The following is a 27,500-nucleotide window of genomic DNA, read 5'->3' on the forward strand; positions in this document are numbered from 1 at the left end:
TAACTATAAGGTGTGAAGGATAGATGAAGTTGTTTATGAAATAATCTAAGATGAGGTCTGATAAAGAAAGACGGCTTGTACCCTCATTAATGCTTTTGGGCTACCGCTCACAGGATCAGTATGGGGTGCACAATAAACTAGCCCCTCCGGCGGCAACAATCAAAAATCAAATCTCTCTTCTTTCTGGTATTCTGTTATTTAGGAAGTTCCAACACGCCCTTTTGTTCAGCTCCTTTGCTTCCGTACATGCTCTATTAAATCACGGATTCTTCTTTTGCTTCTCGGATTTTTCCTTTTGGGCCGGGATAAACCTGTTTACTGCCTCCTGACACATTTGGGTGACATAGTCCATCATGTCTTGTATGGACTTAGCCCTGAGTTCTGTGTCCCTTGGTGTATCCCTTAGGAAACTTCTCATTTCCTCATAATTCCCCTTTCGGTACGCCAGCCCTTTGTTTCCTAGTTCTGTTTTGGGGGAGATAAATCCTAACTTTACAAGGTACTCAAAGATCAATACACTGTGATCACTTATTCCCAAGGAGGCTTCCAACTTATCCCACTTATTTAGGGTAAATATCAGATCAAGCATGGCTGGTTCATCTTCCCCTCTCATTCTTCTCGGTACCTTGATGTGTTGACTTAGAAAGTTTCTTGTTGCCACGTCCAGCAGCTTAGCTCTCCATGTATCTGGTCCTCCATGCGGGTCTCAGTTCTCCCAATTGATCTTCCTGTGTCTGAAGTCTCCCATGATTAGTAGTCCAGATCCATTCCTGCTAGTGACAGAAGGTGCTCATATTCCTGTATGGGTCATATTCCTGTATGGGTCTTCTGTCATTTGGTGGTGGATTATATATGACTACGATTATAATTTTTTGTGCCGCCCCCCCTTCCCCCCCCCCCCCCTTAGTTGCTATGGAACCTGTTATGTAGTCACTGAAATCTTCACAGCCTTGAATAACCATCTCCTCAAAACCCCAGTCTTTTCTTACCAGCAGAGCTACACCACCACCTCCTCTTCCTTCTCTCTCTTTCCTCACAACATAGTAATCCAGTGGAAACACTGCATTTGTTATGATTTTATTTAGCTTTGTTTCTGTGAGTGCTATTATGTCTGGGTTTTCTTCTAGTACCCATTCTCCAAGTTCATTTGTAATCTCATCTATGTTAGTGTACAATGCCGTGATACTCACTTTCTTCTGTTCCTTCTCATGTCCCCTTCTTGGTGAGCGTTCTGCTGATGGGGAAAGCTGTTCCATAGGTGTGAAGATTTGTGAGGTGGATAACAGGGTCTCAGAGGATAATGGGGTGAGGGGTAGGGGATTAAGCGAAGGGGGGGGACAGGGAGGGTATGGGATGAAGGGGGAGGGAGGATAGGAAGGGAAAGGGGGGAGGGGGGACATGGTGAGAGTAGGGGAGGAATAACAGGGTGGGAATGGAGTGAAAGGGGAAGGGATGATTAGCTGAGCATTTGAGTGGGGGCAGGGAGGGTTTGGAGTAGGGGAGGTTTCTATGCAGAGAAGAGTGGTAGAGTTGCCCACCCCACTGGTATTACTGGGTTACTGGTTGTGGGTTCCCCCCTCACGTTTGGGGATGTTTTGGGGGCTGTGATTTCCTGGTTTTCTCATCTCACCCTGCATTTCTTCCTTGCTTCTGCTGCCATGGCTCTCTCCTTTCTTGTCATGTCTCTCTGGAGGTATACTTTTTTTAATTCTCCCACATATTGCAGGTGGCTCTTCCTTGTTAGAATCTTCTCCTTTTATGATCTCGTTTGCAAACACTATATTTATCATGCGGTCTCTGTCCTTGTTGTACCAGCCTAACCTGAAAACCTTCTAAATGTTATGTTCTGCCTCTTCCATCTCAAGCCCCTTTAGTATTTCATTTACTACTGCTCTGTCCTTATCATTCCATTCTGTCCTATTGGAGCCTTCCTGCTCTTTAAATACCCACAGCTACTGCTGATCATTTTCTTTCCAGCAGCTGACTAGTGAACCTTGCCGATTCCTGTGAGGTGGCTGCTTTCATGGTTGCCTCCCTCACTGTGGACATTGCTTTCGAGTTCTTTTTTAGCATTTCTGCAAATGTTGCTTGTACAGAGGCATTCCCTTCCAATGTACCATTTCCATTTTCTCTTTGGATGATTATCTAAGTCTCAGCCTCAGTATTGTTCTCTTTGAGGGTTTTAATCTCCTTCTTTGCTGCTGTCAGCTCGCTTTGTAGGTTGCTTTTTTTAGTATTCATTTCCTGCATCTCCGTCCTGATATCCTCCAAAACTTGGGTTAACATTTCCTTCATTTGGTCACATTGACTTTTACCTGTTCCCTTGTTACTTCTCGCTACCATGTTTGTCCCTGTTCCTACTATTTCGAAGTGAGAGGGAGAGGACTCAGAAAGCACGAGAGAGGGAAAAGCTAGAGAAAGGGAGAGGGGTTGAGAGAGAGAATGGAAGGAAGAGGAGAGGAAGAGGGAGAGAGAGAGAGGGAGATAGGGATACAGTGTGAGTGAGAGAGAGGGAGAGAGAGAATGGGTGAGAGGGAGAGGGAGGGAGAAAGTAACAGAGGAGAGGGAGAGGAGAGAGAGGGAAGAGTGTCAGATGGGAGGAAAAGGAGGGAGGGTGGGGGGGGGGTGACCGACGGTGGTATGGTCACACCCTTACCTAGGTGTCAAATCCTGTTTGTGATACATGTGTGTGTGTGTGTGTGTGTGTGTGTGCGTGTGTGTACTCACCTAGTTGTGTTTGCGGGGGTTGAGCTCTGGCTCTTTGGTCCCGCCTCTCAACCGTCAATCAACAGGTGTACAGATTCCTGAGCCTATCGGGCTCTGTCATATCTACACTTGAAACTGTGTATGGAGTGAGCCTCCACCACATCACCCCCTAATGCATTCCATTTGTCAACCACTCTGACACTAAAAAAGTTCTTTCTAATATCTCTGTGGCTCATTTGGGCACTCAGTTTCCACCTGTGTCCCCTTGTGCGTGTTCCCCTTGTGTTAAATAGACTGTCTTTATCTACCCTATCAATCCCCTTCAGAATCTTGAATGTGGTGATCATGTCCCCCCTAACTCTTCTGTCTTCCAGCGAAGTGAGGTTTAATTCCCGTAGTCTCTCCTCGTAGCTCATACCTCTCAGCTCGGGTACTAGTCTGGTGGCAAACCTTTGAACCTTTTCCAGTTTAGTCTTATCCTTGACTAGATACGGACTCCATGCTGGGGCTGCATACTCCAGGATTGGCCTGACATATGTGGTATACAAAGTTCTGAATGATTCTTTACACAAGTTTCTGAATGCCGTTCGTATGTTGGCCAGCCTGGCATATGCCGCTGATGTTATCCGCTTGATATGTGCTGCAGGAGACAGGTCTGGCGTGATATCAACCCCCAAGTCTTTTTCCTTCTCTGACTCCTGAAGAATTTCCTCTCCCAGATGATACCTTGTATCTGGCCTCCTGCTCCCTACACCTATCTTCATTACATTACATTTGGTTGGGTTAAACTCTAACAACCATTTGTTCGACCATTCCTTCAGCTTGTCTAGGTCTTCTTGAAGCCTCAAACAGTCCTCTTCTGTTTTAATCCTTCTCATAATTTTAGCATCGTCCGCAAACATTGAGAGAAATGAATCGATACCCTCCGGGAGATCATTTACATATATCAGAAACAAGATAGGACCGAGTACAGAGCCCTGTGGGACTCCACTGGTGACTTCACGCCAATCGGAGGTCTCACCCCTCACCGTAACTCTCTGCTTCCTATTGCTTAGATACTCCCTTATCCACTGGAGCACCTTACCAGCTACACCTGCCTGTCTCTCCAGCTTATGTATCAGCCTTTTATGTGGTACTGTGTCAAAGGCTTTCCGACAATCCAAGAAAATGCAGTCCGCCCAGCCCTCTCTTTCTTGCTTAATCTGTGTCACCTGATCGTAGAATTCAATCAAGCCTGTAAGGCAAGATTTACCCTCCCTGAATCCATGTTGGCGATTTGTCACGAAGTCCCTTCTCTCCAGATGTGTTACCAGGTTTTTTCTCACGATCTTCTCCATCACCTTGCATGGTATACAAGTCAAGGACACTGGCCTGTAGTTCAGTGCCTCTTGTCTGTCGCCCTTTTTGTATATTGGGACCACATTCGCCGTCTTCCATATTTCTGGTAGGTCTCCCGTCTCTAGTGATTTACTATACACTATGGAGAGTGGCAAGCAAAGTGCCTCTGCACACTCTTTCAGTACCCATGGTGAGATCCCATCTGGACCAACCGCCTTTCTAACATCCAGATCCAGCAGGTGTCTCTTGACCTCCTCTCTCGTAATTTCGAACTCCTCCAAGGCCGCCTGGTTTACCTCCCTTTCTCCTAGCACAGTGACCTCACCCTGTTCTATTGTGAAGACCTCCTGGAACCTCTTGTTGAGTTCCTCACACACCTCTCTGTCATTCTCTGTATACCTGTCCTCGCCTGTTCTAAGTTTCAATACCTGTTCTTTCACTGTTGTTTTCCTTCTGATGTGACTGTGGAGTAGCTTTGGTTCGGTCTTGGCTTTGTTTGCTATATCATTTTCAAAATTTTTCTCTGCTTCTCTTCTCACCCTGACGTACTCATTCCTGGTTCTCTGGTATCTCTCCCTGCTTTCTGGTGTTCTGTTATTCCGGAAGTTCCTCCACGCCTTTTTGTTCAGTTTCTTCGCTTCCATACATGCCCTATTATACCATGGATTCTTCTGTTGCTTCTCGGATTTTTCCCTTTGGGCCGGGATGAACCTGTTTACTGCCTCCTGACACTTTTGGGTAACATAGTCCATCATACCCTGTACAGACTTGTCTCTGAGGTCTGTGTCCCAAGGTATTTCACTTAGGAAACTTCTCATCTGTTCATAATTCCCCTTTCGGTATGCCAGCCGAATTCACACACACACACACACATATGTGTGTGTGTGTGTGTGTGTGTGTGCTCACCTAATTGTACTTACCTAATTGTGCTTGCAGGGGTTGAGCTCTGGCTCTTTGGTCCCGCCTCTCAACCGCCACTCAACAGGTGTACAGGTTCCTGAGCCTATTGGGCTCTATCATATCTACACTTGAAACTGTGTATGGAGTCAGCCTCCGCCACATCACTGCCTAATGCATTCCATTTGTCAACCACTCTGACACTAAAAAAGTTCTTTCTAATAGGGGTGTGTGAGTGTGAGTGGGAGTTAGTGAGTGAGTGTGCGTGAGTGGGAATGTGTGTGTGTGTGAGTGGGATTGTGTAAGTGTGTGTGTAATTACCTAAGTGTAATTACCTAAGTGTAGTTACAGGATGAGAGCTATGCTCGTGGTGTCCCGTCTTCCCAGCATTCTTTGTCATATAACGCTATGAAACTACTGACGGTCTTGGCCTCCACCACCTTCTCCCCTAACTTGTTCCAACCGTCTACCACTCTGTTTGCGAGAGTGAATTTTCTTATATTTCTTCGGCATCTGTGTTTAGCTAGTTTATATCTATGACCTCTTGTTCTTAAAGTTCCAGGTCTCAGGAAATCTTCCCTATCGATTTTATCAATTCCTGTTACTATTTTGTATGTAGTGATCATATCACCTCTTCTCCTTCTGTCTTCTAGTTTTGGCATATTTAATGCCTCTAACCTCTCCTCGTAGCTCTTGCCCTTCAGTTCTGGGAGCCACTTAGTAGCATGTCTTTGCACCTTTTCCAGTTTGTTGATGTGCTTCTTAAGATATGGGCACCACACAACTGCTGCATATTCTAGCTTTGGCCTAACAAAAGTCGTGAACAATTTCTTTACTATATCGCCATCCATGTATTTAAAAGCAATTCTGAAGTTAGAAAGCGTGGCATAGGCTCCTCGCACAATATTCTTTATGTGGTCCTCAGGTGATAGTTTTCTATCTAGAACCACCCCTAGATCTCTTTCTTTATCAGAATTCTTTAAAGATTTCTTACGTAATATATAGGTTGTGTGGGGTCTATGTTCTCCTATTCCACATTCCATAACATAGCATTTATTAACATTAAATTCCATTTGCCAAGTGGCGCTCCATGTACTTATTTTGTCCAGGTCTTCTTGAAGGGCATGACAATCATCTAAGTTTCTTATCCTTCCTATTATCTTAGCATCATCAGCAAACATGTTCATATAATTCTGTATACCAACTGGTAGATCATTTATGTAGACAATAAACATCACTGGTGCAAGAACTGAACCCTGTGGTACTCCATTTGTGACATTTCTCCAGTCCGATACATTGCCTCTGACCACAGCCCTCATTTTTCTATCAGTCAGAAAATTTTTCATCCATGTTAGAAGCGTACCTGTCACTCCTCCAATATTTTCCAGTTTCCAGAACAACCTCTTATGTGGAACTCTGTCGAAAGCATTTTTTAGGTCCAGATAGATGCAGTCAACCCAACCATCTCTTTCCTGTAATATCTCTGTTGCTCGATCATAGAAACTGAGTAAATTCGATACACAGGATCTTCCAGATCGAAAACCATACTTACTGTCTGTCTGATATTATATCATTTCTCTCCAGGTGTTCTACCCATTTAGATTTAATTATTTTTTCCAATATTTTGACTATTACACTTGTCAATGATACCGGTCTATAATAAAGGGGATCTTCCCTGCTTCCACTTTTGTAGATTGGAACTATGTTAGCCTTTTTCCACACATCAGCTACAACTCCTGTAAACAGGGATGCATGAAAAATCAGTTGAAGAGGAATGCTGAGCTCAGGTGCACATTCTCTCAGAACCCATGGTGAAACTCCATCTGGACCAACTGCTTTGTTCTTATTTAGCTCCTTGAGCATTTTTTCCACTTCGTCTCTAGACACGTCTATGTGCTCTATGTTGTTCTCTGGAATTCTTATTGTATCTGGTTCCCTGAAGATTTCATTTTGTACAAACACACTTTGGAACTTTTCGTTTAATGTTTCACACATTTCTTTTTCATTTTCCATGAATCTATTTCCCATTTTCAACCTCTGAATATTATCCTGTGAGTGGGTGTGTGTGAGTGAATGTGTGTGTGTGTGGGAGTATGTGAATGTGTGAGAGTGTGCTAGAAGATGAGGGAGTCAGGGGGCAAGTGTGTGTGAGGATGGTGTTGGGGGGAGGGCCTAGGAGTGGCGGGTGGTACGTGTGTTTCTGTTTGTATTCACCTAGTTGTGCTTGCGGGGGTTGAGCTCTGCTCTTTTGGTGCGCCTCTCAACTGTCAATCAAGTGACAGCTGACTAACTCCCAGGTACCTATTTACTGCTAGGTAACAGGGGCATAGGGTGAAAGAAACTCTGCCCATCGTTTCTTGCCGGCACCCGGAATCGAACCCGGGACCACAGGATAACGTGTGCAGAGTGCTGGCCGCTCGGCCACCGGCTTGTGTCTGTGTGTGTGTTTATTGTTAGAGGGGTGGTACGGCATGGGGGGGGGGGGAGTTAACTGGTGGAAGGGATGGCGTGGGAGCGAGGGAGGGAGTGAGGGTGAGCGATGGAGTGATGGAGAGAGAAGGAGAGTGATGGATAGATAGGGGGGAGATGGATGGATGGGGGGGTGGCTGGAGGGAGAGTGGGAGGAAGGGGAGGGTGTGTGGGGCGGTTCAGAGTGGATAGGGATATGGGAGGGTGTGGGTCCTATGGGTGGTATTCTGTGTGTGTATTGTTGGAGGTGGTGGGGGGTGAGAGAAGGTGGGGGGTTATCCGATGGAAGGCGTAATATTTTTCACATGTAGGTGCCACCAAACTAGTACCCAAGTGAGCCGTATATCGTCTCTTGAGGTTTGTTTCCGTTTTTTAACTTATATCCAAAACTAATTATTATTTTGCAATAACACTGTACACCTTATGATTGCCTGACTTATTGAGAGGCCTTCTTGAGATTATCTTGAGATGATTTCGGGGCTCTTTAGTGTCCCCGCGGCCCGGTCCTCGACCAGGCCTCCACCCCCAGGAAGCAGCCCGTGACAGCTGACTAACTCCCAGGTACCTCTTTACTGCTAGGTAACAGGGGCATTCAGGGTGAAAGAAACTTTGCCCATTTGTTTCTGCCTCGTGCGGGAATCGAACCCGCGCCACAGAATTACGAGTCCTGCGCGCTATCCACCAGGCTACGAGGCCCCCTAGCTACTAGGCCTTACCACCAATTCTACATCCCACAGCACAAATAGGTATTAGAAACACTATTGCCGTCTTCTTAACGTCCCCCCATAGGCCTGTTGATATCCACCGCTGCCAGGCGTAGGTCACTCCAACTTCTCGCTATATATCACCAGTAATCAGCTTCTTGTTCCCCTTACTAGTATAGCTCTAATGCTACACGTTTAGACTATCTTCTTCACTAATTTATTCGCTATATGCTTTGATCTTCACTATCACATCTAGTTATTTACACTCTGACTAAGTGGTGGCGACAACATGCCTGTCTTTTAACTGATGTCATACCCCTGATCTTGACTAATTTGCCCTATCGGACACAATCCATGAAATTGCTATTATTTAATTGGTGTGTTACACTTCGTAATATCATTACGCAACGATTTTCCTTTGTATGCCTCCAATGTCCCGAATTATGAAGCCTTTTTCGACGAGCACTGCGCACATGTGCACCCTCTCTATACCCTTAACTCTGTGATGTGTGTGTATTCACCTAGTTGTATTCATCTAGTTGTCTTTGCGGGGGTTGAGCTTTGCTCTTTGGCCCACCTCTCAACTGTCAACCACCCATATGGTTGTGTGTGTGTGTGTGTACTCACCTAGTCGTGTTTGCAGGGGTTGAGCTTAAGCTCTTTGGTCCCGCCTCTCAACTGTCAATCAACTTATGCATAGATTCCTGAGCCTACTGGGGTCTATCATATCTACATTTGAAACTGTGTATGGAGTCAGCCTCCACCACAACACTACCTAATGCATTCCACCTGTTAACTACTCTGACACTGAAAAAAATCTTTCTAATATCTCTGTGGCTCATCTGGGTACTAAGTTTTCACCTGTGTCCCCTTGTGCGTGTTCCACCCGTGCTAAAGAGTTTGTCTTTGTCTACGTTATCAATTCCCCTGAGAATTTTGTTACACTGTTACACTGTCCCGTGTGTGTGTTACACTGTGCCGTGTGTGTTACACTGTGTCGTGTGTGTTACACTGTCCCGTGTGTGTGTTACACTGTCCCGTGTGTGTGTTACACTGTGCCGTGTGTGTTACACTGTGCCGTGTGTGTTACACTGTCCCGTGTGTGTGTTACACTGTGCCGTGTGTGTGTTACACTGTTCCGTGTGTGTGTTACACTGTCCCGTGTGTGTGTTACACTGTCCCGTGTGTGTGTTACACTGTGTCGTGTGTGTTGCACTGTCCCGTGTGTGTGTTACACTGTGCCGTGTGTGTGTTACACTGTTCCGTGTGTGTGTTACACTGTCCCGTGTGTGTGTTACACTGTGCCGTGTGTGTGTTACACTGTGCCGTGTGTGTGTTACACTGTGCCGTGTGTGTTACACTGTGCCGTGTGTGTGTTACACTGTGTCGTGTGTGTGTTACACTGTTCCGTGTGTGTGTTACACTGTCCCGTGTGTGTGTTACACTGTGCCGTGTGTGTGTTACACTGTTCCGTGTGTGTTACACTGTCCCGTGTGTGTGTTACACTGTGTCGTGTGTGTGTTACACTGTGCCGTGTGTGTGTTACACTGTGGTTATCGTGTGTTTGTGTGTGTTAAGACGATCATTCACATGATGTGGGCTGATTGAAGGAGTGACGTAAATGACATCAAAGATCGTTAATATATATATATATATTCACGTATAACAGTGTAACAAGAGTTGATAAATGTTAATCTTCTTGTTTGAGGAGCTGTTCACTTGAGACAGTTAGGCAAGTCCCAGCTGTGTCTGGGTACAAGTGACAGGATGAACAACCCAGCGGGTTTTCTTCCTATTGGGGAGTGTTGTACATGCTGCTATGGCGGTATGTTCACTCACAAGATGAGTGACGCTGCCCAATACTGTCACTATGGCGGTGTGTCCACTCACAGGATGTGTGGCGCTGCCCAATACTGTCACTATGGCGGTGTGTCCACTCACAGGATGTGTGGCGCTGCCCAATACTGTCACTATGGCGGTGTGTCCACTCACAGGATGAGTGGCGCTGCCCAATACTGTCACTATGGCGGTGTGTCCACTCACAGGATGTGTGGCGCTGCCCAATACTGTCACTATGGCGGTGTGTCCACTCACAGGATGTGTGGCGCTGCCCAATACTGTCACTATGGCGGTGTGTCCACTCACAGGATGAGTGACGCTGCCCAATACTGTCACTATGGCGGTGTGTCCACTCACAGGATGAGTGGCGCTGCCCAATACTGTCACTATGGCGGTGTGTCCACTCACAGGATGAGTGACGCTGACCAATACTGTCACTATGGCGGTGTGTCCACTCACAGGATGTGTGGCGCTGCCCAATACTGTCACTATGGCGGTGTGTCCACTCACAGGATGAGTGGCGCTGCCCAATACTGTCACTATGGCGGTATGTTCGCTCACAAGATGAGTGGCGCTGCCCAATACTGTCACTATGGCGGTATGTTCACTCACAAGATGAGTGGCGCTGCCCAATACTGTCACTATGGCGGTGTGTCCACTCACAGGATGAGTGGCGCTGCCCAATACTGTCACTATGGCGGTATGTTCACTCACAGGATGAGTGGCGCTGCCCAATACTGTCACTATGGCGGTGTGTCCACTCAGAAGATGAGTGACCCTGTCCAATACTGTCACAATGGCGGTGTGTTCACTCACAGGATGAGTGGCGCTGCCCAATACTGTCACTATGGCGGTGTGTCCACTCACAAGATGAGTGACGCTGCCCAATACTGTCACTATGACGGTATGTTCACTCACAAGATGAGTGGCGCTGCCCAATACTGTCACTATGGCGGTGTGTCCACTCACAAGATGAGTGACGCTGCCCAATACTGTCACTATGGCGGTGTGTTCACTCACAAGATGAGTGACGCTGCCCAATACTGTCACTATGGCGGTGTGTTCACTCACAAGATGAGTGGCGCTGCCCAATACTGTCACTATGGCGGTGTGTTCACTCACAAGATGAGTGGCGCTGCCCAATACTGTCACTATGGCGGTGTGTCCACTCACAAGATGAGTGGCGCTGCCCAATACTGTCACTATGGCGGTGTGTCCACTCACAAGATGAGTGGCGCTGCCCAATACTGTCACTATGGCGGTGTGTTCACTCACAAGATGAGTGGCGCTGCCCAATACTGTCACTATGGCGGTGTGTTCACTCACAAGATGAGTGGCGCTGCCCAATACTGTCACTATGGCGGTGTGTTCACTCACAAGATGAGTGACGCTGCCCAATACTGTCACTATGGCGGTGTGTCCACTCACAGGATGAGTGACGCTGCCCAATACTGTCACTATGGCGGTGTGTCCACTCACAGGATGAGTGGCGCTGCCCAATACTGTCACTATGGCGGTATGTTCACTCACAAGATGAGTGGTGCTGCCCAATACTGTCACTATGGCGGTATGTTCACTCACAAGATGAGTGGCGCTGCCCAATACTGTCACTATGGCGGTGTGTTCACTCACAAGATGAGTGGCGCTGCCCAATACTGTCACTATGGCGGTGTGTTCACTCACAAGATGAGTGACGCTGCCCAATACTGTCACTATGGCGGTGTGTTCACTCACAAGATGAGTGGCGCTGCCCAATACTGTCACTATGGCGGTGTGTTCACTCACAAGATGAGTGGCACTGCCCAATACTGTCACTATGGCGGTGTGTCCACTCACAAGATGAGTGGCGCTGCCCAATACTGTCACTATGGCGGTGTGTTCACTCACAAGATGAGTGGCGCTGCCCAATACTGTCACTATGGCGGTGTGTTCACTCACAGGATGAGTGGCGCTGCCCAATACTGTCACTATGGCGGTATGTTCACTCACAAGATGAGTGGCGCTGCCCAATACTGTCACTATGGCGGTATGTTCACTCACAAGATGAGTGGCGCTGCCCAATACTGTCACTATGGCGGTATGTTCACTCACAAGATGAGTGGCGCTGCCCAATACTGTCACTATGGCGGTGTGTTCACTCACAAGATGAGTGGCGCTGCCCAATACTGTCACTATGGCGGTGTGTTCACTCACAAGATGAGTGACGCTGCCCAATACTGTCACTATGGCGGTGTGTCCACTCACAGGATGAGTGACGCTGCCCAATACTGTCACTATGGCGGTGTGTCCACTCACAGGATGAGTGGCGCTGCCCAATACTGTCACTATGGCGGTATGTTCACTCACAAGATGAGTGGCGCTGCCCAATACTGTCACTATGGCGGTATGTTCACTCACAAGATGAGTGGCGCTGCCCAATACTGTCACTATGGCGGTGTGTTCACTCACAAGATGAGTGGCGCTGCCCAATACTGTCACTATGGCGGTGTGTTCACTCACAAGATGAGTGACGCTGCCCAATACTGTCACTATGGCGGTGTGTTCACTCACAAGATGAGTGGCGCTGCCCAATACTGTCACTATGGCGGTGTGTTCACTCACAAGATGAGTGACGCTGCCCAATACTGTCACTATGGCGGTGTGTTCACTCACAAGATGAGTGGCGCTGCCCAATACTGTCACTATGGCGGTGTGTCCACTCACAAGATGAGTGGCGCTGCCCAATACTGTCACTATGGCGGTGTGTTCACTCACAAGATGAGTGGCGCTGCCCAATACTGTCACTATGGCGGTGTGTTCACTCACAAGATGAGTGACGCTGCCCAATACTGTCACTATGGCGGTGTGTTCACTCACAAGATGAGTGGCGCTGCCCAATACTGTCACTATGGCGGTGTGTTCACTCACAAGATGAGTGGCGCTGCCCAATAAACTCGCCCCTCGGGGCAAAATTTAATAAAAAAAAAATTTAAGGGAACTTATTTAGTAAGACTATTCTTGGGTGTATGTTGTCAATGTATCAAATGAGACGTGTCTCAGTAATATGCTCACTGTTCACTGAGTAATATATTCACTTGCCACAGAATCTCTTGAAGACTAGGCTAGGCTCATTGTGATAGGTTGATCATAAGTCTAATAAACCTAGCTTTATTAGGCTTTCCCAAATATATAAATCTAGTCGATTTATATATTTTTTCTGTCGTCTTTGAAGTCTTTCAAGTTGTTGTTTTTATATTTCAAATTCTATGTTGCATTTTATTCTTAAATATCAGATCGTGTGTAAGGATATATGCGATCAGATCCACTCAGCCACACTGAGACAACGCTTGTTCAAGTTGAATTCACGGGATTGTTCAGTTCCAGGATCTTACTCGACACTTTAGGCAGTCAGTCGTTGACTCCCACACACTGTAGTGTGTGTGTGTGTGTGTTACATTGTGCCGTATGTGTGTTACCTTATGTCGTGTGTGTGTTACACTGTCGTGTGTGTGTTACACTGTCGTGTGTGTGTTACACTGTCGTGTGTGTGTTACACTGTCGTGTGCGTGTTACACTGTCGTGTGTGTGTTACACTGTCGTGTGTGTGTTACACTGTCGTGTCTGTGTTACACTGTCGTGTGTGTGTTACACTGTCGTGTGTGTGTTACTACCGTGTCGTGTGTGTGTGTTATACTGTGCCGTGTGTGTGTATGTTACACTGTGCCATGTACTCATCTAGTTGCACTCACCTAGTTGTGCTTGTGGGGGTTGAGCTGTGGCTCTTTGGTTCCGCCTCTCAACTGTCAGTCAACTGATGTACAGGTTCCTGAGCTACTGGGCTCTTATCATGTCTACACTTGAAACTGTATGGAGTCAGCCTCCACCACTTCACTTCCTGATGCATTCCATTTGTCAACCACTCTGACACTAAAAAAAAGTTCTTTCTAATATCCCTGTGGCTCATTTGGGCACTCAGTTTCCATCTGTGTTCCATAGTGCGTGTGCCCCTTGAGTTAAATAGCTTGTCTTTATCTACCCTATCAATACCATTGAGAATGTTGTATGTGGTGATCATGTCCACCCTAATTCTTCCGTCCTCCAGCGACGTGAGGTTTAATTCTCGTAGCTCATACCTCTCAGCTCGGGTACTAGTCTAGTGGCAAACCTTTGAACCTTTTCCAGTTTAGTCTCATGTTTGACTAGATATGGACTCCATGCTGGAGCTGCATACTCCAGGATTGGACTGACATAAGTGGTATACAAAGTTTTGAATAATTCCCTAAATAAGTTTCTAAAGGCCGTTCTTATGTTGGCCGTCCTGGCATATGCCGCTGATATTTTTCTCTTGATGTGGGCTTCAGGGGACAGGTTTGGCGTGATATCAACCCCCAAGTCTCTCTCTCTCTCTCTCTCTCTCTCTCTCTCTCTCTCTCTCTCTCTCTCTCTCTCTCTCTCTCTCTCTTGAAGTATTTCATCCCCTAAATGATATCTTGTATCTGGTCTCCTGCTCCCTACACCTATCTTCATTACATTACATTTGCTTGGGCTAAACTCTAACAACCATTTGTTCGATCATTTCTTTAGTTAGTCCAGGTCTTATTTAAGCCTCAAGCAGTCCTCCTCTGTCTTAATCCTTCACATGTGTATACCGTGTGTGTGTTACACTGTTCCGTGTGTGTTACACTGTGTCGTGAGTGTGTTACACTGTGTCGTGAGTGTGTTACACTGTGTCGTGAGTGTGTTACATTGTGCCGTGTGTGTGTTACACTGTGCCGTGTGTGTTACACTGTGTCGTGAGTGTGTTACACTGTGTCGTGAGTGTGTTACACTGTTCCGTGTGTGTGTTACACGTTACACTGTGTCGTGAGTGTGTTACACTGTGTCGTGAGTGTGTTACACTGTGTCGTGTGTGTGTTACACTGTGTCGTGAGTGTGTTACACTGTGTCGTGTGTTACACTGTGTCGTGTGTGTGTTACACTGTGTCGTGTGTGTGTTACACTGTTCCGTGTGTGTGTTACACGTTACACTGTGTCGTGAGTGTGTTACACTGTCGTGTGTGTGTTACACTGTTCCGTGTGTGTTACACTGTCGTGTGGGTGTTACACTGTCGTGTGTGTTCAACTCTGGATGAAAATAGGGAAGTAAAAAATTAACCGCATGAATGGTCTTGATATTTTAGTTCCCCCATATAGAACACACACACACACACACACACACACACACACACACACACACACACACACACACACACACACACACACACAAACACACACACACACACAAGGAAGACACAAGGGAAAGAGGAGGAGATGCACCGAGCCTATTAGACCTGATTTTCACCCAGAACGTAGAAGATATCGAGAATTTAGAGCATGAAATACCTCTAGGGGCCAGTGACCATTGTGTCCTAGTCTTTGACTACATGATGGAATTCAAACTTGTGACCATTGGACAAGAGGTCTGGGAAAGGAGAGTTGACTACAGGAAAGGGGACTATATGAGGATAAGGGACTATCGGGGTGAAGTGCAGTGGGAGGAAGAAATTAGAGGAAAAACAGTCCAAGATATGATGGACCTAGTCATACAGAAATGCCAGGAGGCCGAAGAGAGATTTATACCAACGGTAAAGGGAAAAAATAAGAAGGAATATAATAACCCATGGTTTAATAGACAGTGTCAGGAAGCAAAAATGGCCAGCAGACGGGAGTGGAGGAAGTACAGATGACAAAGAACAGAGGACAACAGAAGCAGATACAACAGAGCTAGGAACGATTACATTAACATAAGACGAACATCGGAAAGGGACTATGAGAACGATATTGCAATCAAAGCGAAAAAACAACCTAAGTTACTACACAGTCATATAAGAAGAAAAATGTCGGTGAACGACCAAGTGACAAGACTAAGGAAGACAGAGGGGGCATATACTGAAAGTGACAAGGAAATCTGCGAGGCACTGAATGCCAGTTTCCATGGAGTGTTCACTACCGAGCCTGAGCAGCTCCCATTGTTGGAAGGGGTTACCCTAGATGAAAGACTATCAGATATAGAGGTGACAGCAGAGGAGGTAATGAAACAGTTGACAACTCTAGATGCAACTAAAGCAGTTGGACCAGACAAAGTATCACCGTGGATACTAAAAGAAGCAGCACAGGCCCTCAGCGTGCCTCTGGCAATGATCTTTAATGAGTCACTTATGTCAGGAGAATTGCCCAGTTGCTGGAAGAAGGCAAATGTCGTGCCGATCTTCAAGAAAGGAGATAGGGAGGAGGCACTTAACTACAGACCTGTATCACTGACAAGCATCCCCTGTAAAATACTGGAAAGAATAATTAGGCTGTGACTGGTTGCACACCTGGAGAACATTAGGTTTGTGAACAAACATCAACATGGGTTCTGGACAGGGAAATCGTGCCTAACAAACCTTCTGGAATTCTATGATAAAATAACGAGGATAAGACAGGACAGAGATGGTTGGGCAGACTGCATATTTCTGGACTGCCAAAAAGCCTTTGATACAGTACCGCACATGAGACTGCTGTTCAAGCTCGAGAGGCAGGCGGGGGTGGGGGGAAAGGTCCTAGAATGGATAAGGAACTACCTAACAGGATGGAGCCAAAGAGTTACGGTAAGGGGCGAGAAGTCGGACTGGCGAACAGTAACAAGTGGAGTACCACAAGGATCGGTGCTGGGACCAATTCTATTTCTTGTATATGTTAACGACATGTTTACAGGCGTAGAGTCCTACATGTCGATGTTTGCGGATGATGCAAAGTTGATGAGAAGAGTTGTGACAGATGAGGATTGCAGGATCCTCCAAGAGGACCTGAACAGATTGCAGAGATGGTCAGAGAAATGGCTACTAGAATTCAACACGAGCAAATGTAAAGTTATGGAAATGGGACTAGGAGATAGGAGACCAAAGGGACAGTACACAATGAAGGGGAACAGCCTACCTGTAACGACGCGTGAAAGAGACCTGGGGGTGGACGTAACACCTAATCTATCTCCTGAGGCACATATTGATAGGATAACGACAGCAGCGTACTCTACACTGGCAAAAGTTAGAACATCATTCAGAAACCTAAGTAAGGGGGCATTTAGGGCGCTTTACACTGCCTACGTAAGGCCAGTCTTAGAGTATGCCGCCTCATCATGGAGTCCCCATCTGAAGAAGCATATAATGAAACTGGAAAAGGTTCAGAGGTTTGCAACGAGACTCGTCCCAGAGCTACGAGGGATGGGGTATGAAGAGCGCCTGAGGGAACTGTGCCTTACGACATTAGAAAGAAGAAGGGAGAGGGGGGACATGATAGGAACGTATAAGATACTCAGAGGAATTGACAGAGTGGACATAGACGAAATGTTCACACGGAATAGTAACAGAACGAGAGGACATGAATGGAAGCTTGAAACTCAGATGAGTCACAGAGATGTTAGGAAGTTTTCTTTTAGCGTGAGAGTAGTGGGGAAATGGAATGCACTTCAGGAACAGGTTGTGGAAGCAAATACTATTCATAATTTTAAAACCAGGTATGATAGGGAAATAGGACAGGAGTCATTGCTGTAAACAACCGATGCTCGAAAGGCGGGATCCAAGAGTCAATGCTCGATCCTGCAGACACAACTAGGTGAGTACAACTAGGTGAGTACACACACACACACACACACACACACACACACACACACTAGGCTAGGGGCCTGGTGGCCAGGTGGATAGCGCGCAGGAATCGTAATTCTGTGGCGAGGGTTCGATTCCCGCACCAGGCAGAAACAAATGGGCAAAGTTTCTTTCACCCTGAATGCCCCTGTTACCTAGCAGTAAATAGGTACCTGGGTGCTAGTCTGCTGTCACGGGCTGCTTCCTGGTGTGTGTGTGTGTGTGTGTGTGTGTGTGTGTGTGTGTGTGTGTGTGTGTGTGGTGTGGAAAACAAAATTAGTAAACAGTTGATTGACAGTTGAGAGGCGGGCCGAAAGAGCAAAGCTCAACCCTCGCAAACACAACTAGGTGAATACAACTAGGTGAATGCACACACACACACACACACACACACACACACACACACACACACACACACACACACTCACATACGAGGCAGGAGCAGGCTCCAGGAATATCAAATTGCCTAAGTATTGTGAACAGGTTGAGGGCTGTGAGTGGTGACCCAGGTTGCATAAAGGTATAGGGAAGTTTAAAAGTAAATAAGATACAAGAATTCAGTGAAAGTAAGTGAAAATTCTGTCTTGGTAAAGTTTATGTTCCACAAGAAACGATCGTCAGTAACAAAGATGGCCGCCACAACAGGGGAAGGTAAACACACCAACAGATGATTGCTTTAAAGGATTCTCACCACAGATACAATGAAAGGAAGTGTTCTTGTCAGGTTAGAGATAATTGAGGATATCTTGAGGTTGTCTTGAGATGATTTCGGGGCTTTAGTGTCCCCGCGGCCCGGTCCTCGACCAGGCCTCCACCCCCAGGAAGCAGCCCGTGACAGCTGACTAACACCCAGGTCCCTATTTTACTGCTAGGTAACAGGGGCATAGGGTGAAAGAAACTCTGCCCATTGTTTCTCGCCGGCGCCCGGGATCGAACCCGGGACCGCAGGATCACAAGTCCAGTGTGCTGTCCGCTCGGCCGACCGACCTTTAGGATATGCTCAAGAAGTATGAAGAAAAAGTACTTGAATTAGAAGAGGAAATTGGAGCTCTCAGGAGTGAGTTTCGCACTTTATAGGGAATTATTCTTCGGCAAAGTAAGACAATTCCCCCTTAACGGAGATTGAAGAGAAACAAATCAAGGAACTAGTGAAAGAAAATGAGTTGTGGGAAGTGAAGACCCCGTGGAGGAACAACCACAGTCTCTGTGGTGCAGTGGTTAAGACACTCGCCTGGCGTTTTACGAGCGCTTTGTCCTGGGTTCGTATCCTGGGGGAGGATTTACTGGGCGTCAATCCTTAACCATAACCTCTGTTTACCCAACAGTAAAATGGGTACCTGGTGGTTATACGATTTGGCGGGTCGTATTCCGGGGAACATAGGATTAAGGACCTGCCCGAAATGCTTTGTACAAGAATGTAAGAACTCTTGTATATAAAAAAAAGTAGTGAATTTTACGAAATTAACAAGAAAATAGACTCATATGGTGAACAACTCCAAGAAACCCTAAAGGCCAACAGAGTTAGGCAAGGATATGCTAAGAGAAATTTCATGGACAACTCGCATAGAAGAGATTATAAAAAACTTGAAAAGTACAAAGAGGAAATTAAAGAGACGTATGTGAAAGCTGTAAAAGAGAAAGAGACGTTCAAGGAAATGTGTTTGGAAGTCAAAACCAGAAATGACCTACAAGAAGCAGAACCCCACAAATCATTTAGCTAAGCAAGTTACAATCTTGATGAGCTAGTTACAAAATTCAGTATAAGTCATTGATGATGTGACGACTTATACTGAATTTTGTAACTAGCTCATAAAGATTGTAACTTGCTTAGCTAAATGAATTGTGGGGTTCAGTCCCTGAGCCCATTATGTGCCTTTGTAACCCTTTCCACTACCGCCCACAAGATGGGTATGGGGTGCATAATAAATGAACTAAACTAACTAAGAAGCAGAAGTTAGGCAAGCAATTAGGAAAGAACTGGTTGCCAATAGTAAATTAGTACAAAACACTGCAGTTAGTAGTAAGTCCATAATAATTGTTGGGTGTTTAGAATAGAAAATATCAAGTATGGTGGACAGAGCAGGAGAAGAGATGAAAATCATAGAGAAAATAATAGGCTTCGGAGAAGGCCTCAAGTCAAAGGAAAATCTCAGTGATTTTAGAATAGGTAAATATGAGAAAGACAAGAAACGCCCCATAAGGGTGATATTTAATGGAGTAAAACAAATGATGGAAGTGCTTAGAAATGCCAGGAAAATGCAGTGATGAGGTTGGCAAATTTTAGTCAATAAGTTAAGACCTTTCAAAGGAAGAAAGAAAAAAACTGAAAATAAACCTTGATGAAGCGAAACGTCAAAATAGGAATAGAAATGAAGAATAGAATTCTGTTTTCTACAAAGTGTTAGGAACTGGAAAGCTAGTGAAATGGTACATAAAAACAAAGCAGCAAAATCATTAGAGGAAGGGGCGAGTAAAGAACAAAGGGAAAGGGAACATGTTTCTGAAAATTGTGTATACCAACTTAGATGGAGTGAGATAAAAAATACTGAAGCTAAGAGTTATAATTCAGCGTAAGGACCCAGATATAGTTGCACTAACAGAGATGAAACTTGAAACAGTTATTTTACATGAGGTTGTATTCCCAAAGGGTTACTTAGTTTGGAGACAGAAAAGGAAAACTAGAAAGGTGGGAGGAATTGCTATGCTGGTGAAAGAACACTCTGAAAGTAAGAGTTAATAATCGAAATCCCTCGAGAAATTGACATATTGGCATTGCAGGTCTGGAATCAGGATGATTAACTGATAATCATAAATGCCTATAACCGACCAGCAAACAACACTTGGACAAAGGAGGAACTGGATGACAAAAGAGAGGGCCTCATAATGGTCATGAGAGAGATTGTGGTAAGGGCAGAAGAGATAAGTCACGAGTGTTCGTACTCGGGGGGGGGTTTCAACTTGAAAGCAATAGATTGGGAGGCCTATGAAGCAAGAATGGAGGACATTTGGACAGACAGATTTGTAAACCTCATTCTGGAGACCTAGGCGTATAAACACGTCAAGCAGGCCACAAGCATGAGGGAAGGGGATGTTCCGTCAATACTGGATCTAATATTCACCAGGGAAGCAGAGGAGATATTTGAAATATAGTACCTTCCTCCCTTGGGATAGAGTCCTGTTGTAAATTAAATATGCTTTGCGGTAATCTAGAAGAGAATGGGGACATTGAAACAGTTGATTAACTCGATTTTAAGAGAGGACACTATTGGAAACTTAGAAAAATATTTAATGAGTTTAATTGGACAGACTTGTTGCAAAGCAAGGAAGTAAATGAGATGTATGCCAATATTTCTGCAAAATATACGATGAAGGAACACAAACATTCATACCAAAACAGATATGCAAGACCAGAAATCTGGATTCGTTCAATAGAAATTGTGAGAAGTCTAGAGAGGAAAACATAAGAAAATGGGTTCAATATCTTGTGAGAAGTCTAGAGAGGAAAACATAAGAAAATGGGTTCAATATCTGAAGAGGCCTATCTTGAGGTTATCTTGAGATGATTTCGGGGCTTTTTAGTGTCCCCGCGGCCCGGTCCTCGACCAGGCCTCCACCCCCAGGAAGCAGCCCGTGACAGCTGACTAACACCCAGGTACCTATTTTACTGCTACGTAACAGGGACATAGGGTGAAAGAAACTCTGCCCATTGTTTCTCGCCGGCGCCTGGGATCGAACCCAGGACCACAGGATCACAAATCCAGCGTGCTGTCCGCTCGGCCGACCGGCTCCAACCCACAAACATACGAGCATTACAAATAAGCCACCAGTCCTACCACCAGTCTCCGTGGTGTAGTGGTAAGACACTCGCCTGGCGTTCCGCGAGCGCTTTGTCATGGGTTCGTATTCTGGCCGGGGAGGATTTACTGGGCGCAAATCCTTAACTGTAGCCTCTGTTTAACGCAACAGTAAAATGTGTACTTGGTTGTAACAACGATTCTTCGCGGCGGGGATCGTATTCCAGGGACCTGCCCGAAACGCTACGCGTACTAGTGGCTCTACAACCATGTAACAACTCTTGTATATATCTCAAAAAAAAAAAAAAAAAAAAAAAAAAAAAAAGCAAGAAACAATTACACAACAGTGAGAAGAGAGGCAGAAAGGAACTTTTGAGAAAGTTATAAAGCTCAAATGTAAATCAGATCCAGTCCTTTTTCTATAAATTCATTAAAAGCAAGCTGCATGTAAAAGATAAAATCAGGAGATTGAGAACGGGGAACAGGACTACTGGAAATGAAAAAGAAATGTGTGAAATGCTAAATGAATAGTTCCTAAGTGTGCTTGTACAAAATGAGGATTTCGGAGAGCCGGACCAATTCCAGAGCAAGCCATAGAGGTATTGCAAGACGAAGTGAAAAAATTACTCAAGGGGCTAGGAAGAAATAAAGCGGTTCTACCTGATGGAGTTTCACCTCGGGTGCTGCGAGAATGTGCAACTGAACTAAGTCTCTGTGGTGTAGTGGTAAGACACTCGCCTGGCGTTCCGCGAGCGCTATGTCATGGGTTCGTATCCTGGCCGGGGAGGATTTACTGGGCGCAATTCCTTAACTGTAGCCTCTGTTTAACGCAACAGTAAAATGTGTACTTGGATGAAAAAACGATTCTTCGCGGCAGGGGATCGTATTCCAGGGACCATAGGATTAAGGACTTGCCCGAAACGCTACGCGTACTAGTGGCTGTACAAGAATGTAACAACTCTTGTATATATCTCAAAAAAAAAAAAAGAAAAGTATTCCACTCCACTTAACATTCCAGACATCATAGTGCATAGGAATCATATCAGATATATGAAAAGAGAAAACATAGTACCAATTTATAAAAATGGTAGTCGAGAGGGACCTCAAAATTATAGACCCGTGTCATTAACAAGCGTGTAGTCAAATCATTAGACAAAATAGTTAAAGCCAAATGGGTTGATCGCCTATCTTGAGATGAGGTGATTTGATTTTGGTTTCGGGGCTTAGTGTCCCCGCGGCCCGGTACTCGACCAGGCCTCCACCCCCAGGAAGCAGCCCGTAGCAGCTGTCTAACTCCCAGGTACCTATTTACTGCTAGGTAACATGGGCATCAGGGTGAAAGAAACATTTAGCCCATTTGTCTCCGCCTCCACCGGGGATCGAACCCGGAACCTTAGGACTACGAATCCAAAGCGCTGTCCACCCAGCTGTCAGGCGCCCTTTGGAAATTATATTATAACGAACAGACAGTATGGTATTTGAACAGGAAGATCCTGTGTAACAAATCTACTTAGCTTTCATGATAGAGCCACGGTATAGAGCCAAGATATACAGGAAAGAGGTGGTTGGGTTGATTGTGTCTATCTGGACCTAAAAAAGGCCTTTGATACAGTCCAACACAAGAGGCTCTTCTGAAAATTGGAACATGCTGCAGAGGTGACAGGGAGATCTATCTTGAGGTTATCTTGAGATGATTTCGAGGCTTAGCGTCCCCGCGGCCCGGTCCTCGACCATGCCTCATTTTTGTTAACAGACCTCTGACATGGAAGAAAAATTTTCTAACTGACAGACAGATGAGGGCAGTAATCAGATACAATGTATCTGGCTGGAAGAGTGCTACTAGCGGAGTACCACAGGGTTCAGTTCTTGCACCAGTAATGTTCATCGTCTGCATAAACAATATACCAGAAGGAATACAGAATTATATGAACATGTTTGCAGATGATGCTAAGATACAGGAGAAGATATGAGACGCAGACGATTGTAATGCTCTTCAAATTGATCTAGATATAATCAGTGCTTGTAACGTCAAGTGACAAATGAAATTCTATGTGAATAAATGCCATGTTATGAATGTGAAATCGGAGAAAATAGACCACACACAACTTACAAATTATGTGGAAATGAATTACAGAACTAATAAAGAACGAGACCTAAGGGAGGTTTTGGAGAGTAAACTGTCGCCAGAGGAACATAAAGAACATTGTGAGAGGAGCGGATGTGTCGCTTCCCAACTTTAGACTTGCTTTTAATTTTATGGTTGGTGAAATACTAAAGAAACTGTTCATGACTCTTGGAAGACCAAATTTGGAATATGCAGCAGTTTTATGGTGCCCAAATCTCAAGAAGCACATATATAAACTGGAAAAGGTGCAACGGCATGCTACAAAATGGCTTCCGGAACTGAAAAATAAGAGCTACGAGGAGACACTAGAGGCATTAAACATGCCAAACTTGAAGATAGAAAAAAGGGAGGTGATATGATCACCACCAAAATACTAACAGGAATAGGGCAAATTGACAAAGAGGAATTCCTGAAACCGGCAACTTTACGAACAAGAGGACACAGATTCAAACTAAGAAATCAGAGGTGCCGACAAAATATTAGACAAATGTATTTTTCAGAGGTAGACGGTTGAAACAAACTAAGTGAGAAGGTAGTGGAACCCAAAGCTGTCAGTAGTTTCAAAGCATTATAAGACAGAGTACTTGGAAGACGGACACCACGAGCGTAGCTCTCATCCTGTAACTACACTTAGGTAATTAAACAGTTTGGGTAATTATATATTATAAGACAAAGTACTTGGAAGACGGACACCACGAGCGTAGCTCTTATCCTGTAACTACACTTAGGTAATTAAACACTTTGGGTAATGATAAATTTAAATCCTCAAATAATTCTTTCGTTGCTTATTCTGAAAGTCTTTAATTCCTTAATTCTTGTGATACTATTTGTACAACTACTAACCGGCCAATCTTGTATCGCTTCACAGGAAATTTATGAGCAGTGTGTGCGGTTTTTGGTGATGAGTGCGACACGAGGCTGCGGCCGGCCTCGCCCCCTGGTGGGGGCCGGGCTGCTGCTGCTGCTGCTGGTGGCCTCCCTACTGCTGGGGCCCGGCACGGAAGCTGCTCGTAAACGAGCGGGCAAGAAGAAGCAGCGTCTTGCCAGCTGCGTCCAGGTGGAGGCGTTCAAGAAGAAGCTTGAGGGGTGAGTACCCTTTCCTCTTCTCTATTTTAGTTCCTCAAACATTCTTTGAACAATGCAGGTTCTTTACATATATTGGAACGCCATTCTTAGAAGACGCAAATTTATCACTGGTTTTGGAACGCCATTCTCAGAAGACGGAAATTTGTACTTGTTTTGGAAAGCCATTTTTTCGTAAACGCAAATTTTGTACTTGTTATGAAAAGCCATTCTAATAAGATGCAAAATTTTGTAAACATTTTGGAACGACATTCTTGAAAAATGAAAATTATTTACATATTGTGGAACGCCATTTTTTTAACACGCAATTTTTGTATTTTGAAATGCCATTCTGAGAAGACTTTTTTTTTTTGCTTATTTTATAACGCCATTCTTAGAATTCGCAAATTTGTACTAATTTTGGAACATCATTCTTAGAAGAGACAAAACTGTTATTTATTTTTGAGCGCTATTCTTAGAAGATGCAAATTATTTACATATTTTGAAGCGCCTTAAGTCTGAAACAACATGCAATATTGAAATATATATAATATTTTATTTTTAAAACAAATGTTTTAGAGCGGTATTAAACAAAGTGTTGTTACCATTTCACTTCCGAAATCTTTGTATTTGTTTAGTGAATTAATTAATTTTAATTATCAGGGGGAAGGGCGCCAAGCCATTTCAACTTTATAGCACTAGAATGAGCTCAGGATAAGGATTTGGTATGGGACGGGGGGAAAAGGAATGGCGCTCAACCACTTGGACGGTCGGGGATTGAACACCGACCTGCATGAAGCGAGACCGTCGCTCTACCGTCCAGTCAAAGTGGCTGGGTCTTTGTTTAGTGAAGCGATCAACACAAAAGTACACATTACAGGAAATGTCAATCACTTGTTACTGGCGACAATCTTATTGTTGACACTTCTAGCGGAACACTGAAGAATTGTTTAGGAAGTGTGGTTGTCAATCCTAACAAACACATATGTACAAAAAGTAAACATAGCAACGAGAAGAAAAATCATGAGTTATTGTGTTACTGAAGAAATATTTAAATATACTAATTATATTAGGAAGCCACATTTCTTATATTTTGAAATACAATGTGTGAAGAATTATATCACAGTAATCATAAAGTTTTTTTTTATTTGTCTTATTATGTTCTTTAAATTAAGGTATTTTGTAAAGGTCTTATATTTCTTTCCTTACCTAACGAAGGAAATATTCTTATATGGAGAACTGAAGAAATTTGTTCTATAGAGATGAGAACATGTGAGAAACTGGCGATGGTCTATGCCGTTGAGTATCCATAAGTGCCCAACCACACCTGTCCATATATGCTTAACATACGCGTGAAGCAGTCAAGGGAAGGGAATTATCGCGGAGAAAGCGCCAAGCCATTACGACTATACAGCACTTGGAAGATGAAGCAGTCAAGTGACCCCACGTGCTATATATTACCTGGTAACGTGTTACCTCGAGGTTATTTTGATGTAGTTACGAGGATCAATGTCCCCGCGGCCCGGTCTGATCAGGAGGTGGTCTGAGCAACCACGCTGTTGATTATAGATCTTCCAGGCACACCAAAAAACTGTTCCTTTGATATAATTTTATCCATTGCAATCCTAAGTCTATTTGCCAACAGTTTCGATATTATTTTATAATCCTGGTTTAGTAGGGAAAGTGGCCTCCAGTTCGTTAGAATATGCAAATCACCCGTCTTAGGTATCATCTTAATAATCCCATGAGATTGTGACATGCTAAGCTTCCTGTGTTGTATGCTATACTGCACCACTTGTACAAAGTCTTTACCAATAACATCCCATAGATAGAAATAAAATTCCGCCGGGAACCCATCACAGCCAGGTGATTTACCCTTCTTTAAACTCTTGACCACACTCCACACCTCCTGCTTATCTACATCTGCCAATAATGACGTGTTGTCATCCTGGGTTAAAACCCGTGTACATTTTCCAAGGAAATACTCCCGCATACCTTGGTCCACGTTCACTTTTTTGTACAATTTCTCTAATTCACCCCGAACATAATATACAATCCCATCCGTATTTGTCATATCCGTCCCATCACCTGCTTTAATACTAGTTACAAGTGTTGTACCCTTGTTATTCTTGACTTTACTTAACAAATAAGGAGAGAGTTTTTCACCATACATCCTATCATTAATCTGGAGGCGAACATTGACTCCTTCAGATATTTCATCCCTCAATTTGTTAATTCTGTCTTTTAAAATGGTAATTTCTTCATACTTGTCTAATACCATATTGACCTTTACATAAAGTTGTTTTAGTCTGTGTTGGAATAAGTTTAACAGATCATATTTTTCAGCAGCGTTTCGTTTGGATACTTTCACAAAGAAACTTTTGCATGCAACTTTACACATGTCCCACCACTCCAACAGACATCTGAACTTATGTTTTTGCCCAACCAGATGTTCCCACAGTACTTGAAAATTATCAATGACATCTCTACTCTGCAACAGACTGCAATTGAGCTTCCATGACCCTGTCCCCACTTTAACCTGATCGTCAATAACAAGCTTCACCACAACCATACAGTGATCTGAAAAGCTGACCGGAACAGTACTGCAAGAACTAATTTTATCATGGAACGAGTGCATATATAACCTGTCAAGCCTAGAACCATAATTCTGGCGAACATATGTGTATTCATATACACCTCCGTTAATGCTATTTGCATCCTTGAGACCAATACATTTCAAAAGTGTAATTAAAGCAGGAGATACACATGCGTTCGACTGAATGCTACAATCTCTCACAGAAGTGACACAATTAAAGTCGCCACCAAAAATAACTTTACGCGTATCATTTCTGAAAAAATATAATAACTCGTTAGAGAACAAGTCCTCCCTCTCTTTCCTCCTGCGGGTGCCAGAGGGAGCATACAC

At 44.6% G+C, this 27,500-nt stretch overlaps 1 protein-coding gene across 2 annotated transcripts in view; it reads left to right on the plus strand.

The window, feature by feature from the left end:
* LOC123760948 (uncharacterized) overlaps positions 1-27,500 on the plus strand; it is a 709,495-nt gene that overhangs the window by 19,497 nt on the left and 662,498 nt on the right. For both annotated transcript variants that reach the window (XM_069329132.1, XM_069329138.1), the window contains exon 2: positions 24,381-24,598. In XM_069329132.1, coding sequence (XP_069185233.1) covers positions 24,414-24,598 — 185 coding nt within the window. In that variant the 5' untranslated portion in view covers positions 24,381-24,413. The remainder of the gene's footprint in view (positions 1-24,380; positions 24,599-27,500) is intronic.

This window comes from Procambarus clarkii, chromosome 3 (assembly GCF_040958095.1).
Source record: "Procambarus clarkii isolate CNS0578487 chromosome 3, FALCON_Pclarkii_2.0, whole genome shotgun sequence".
Lineage (NCBI taxonomy): Eukaryota > Metazoa > Arthropoda > Malacostraca > Decapoda > Cambaridae > Procambarus > Procambarus clarkii.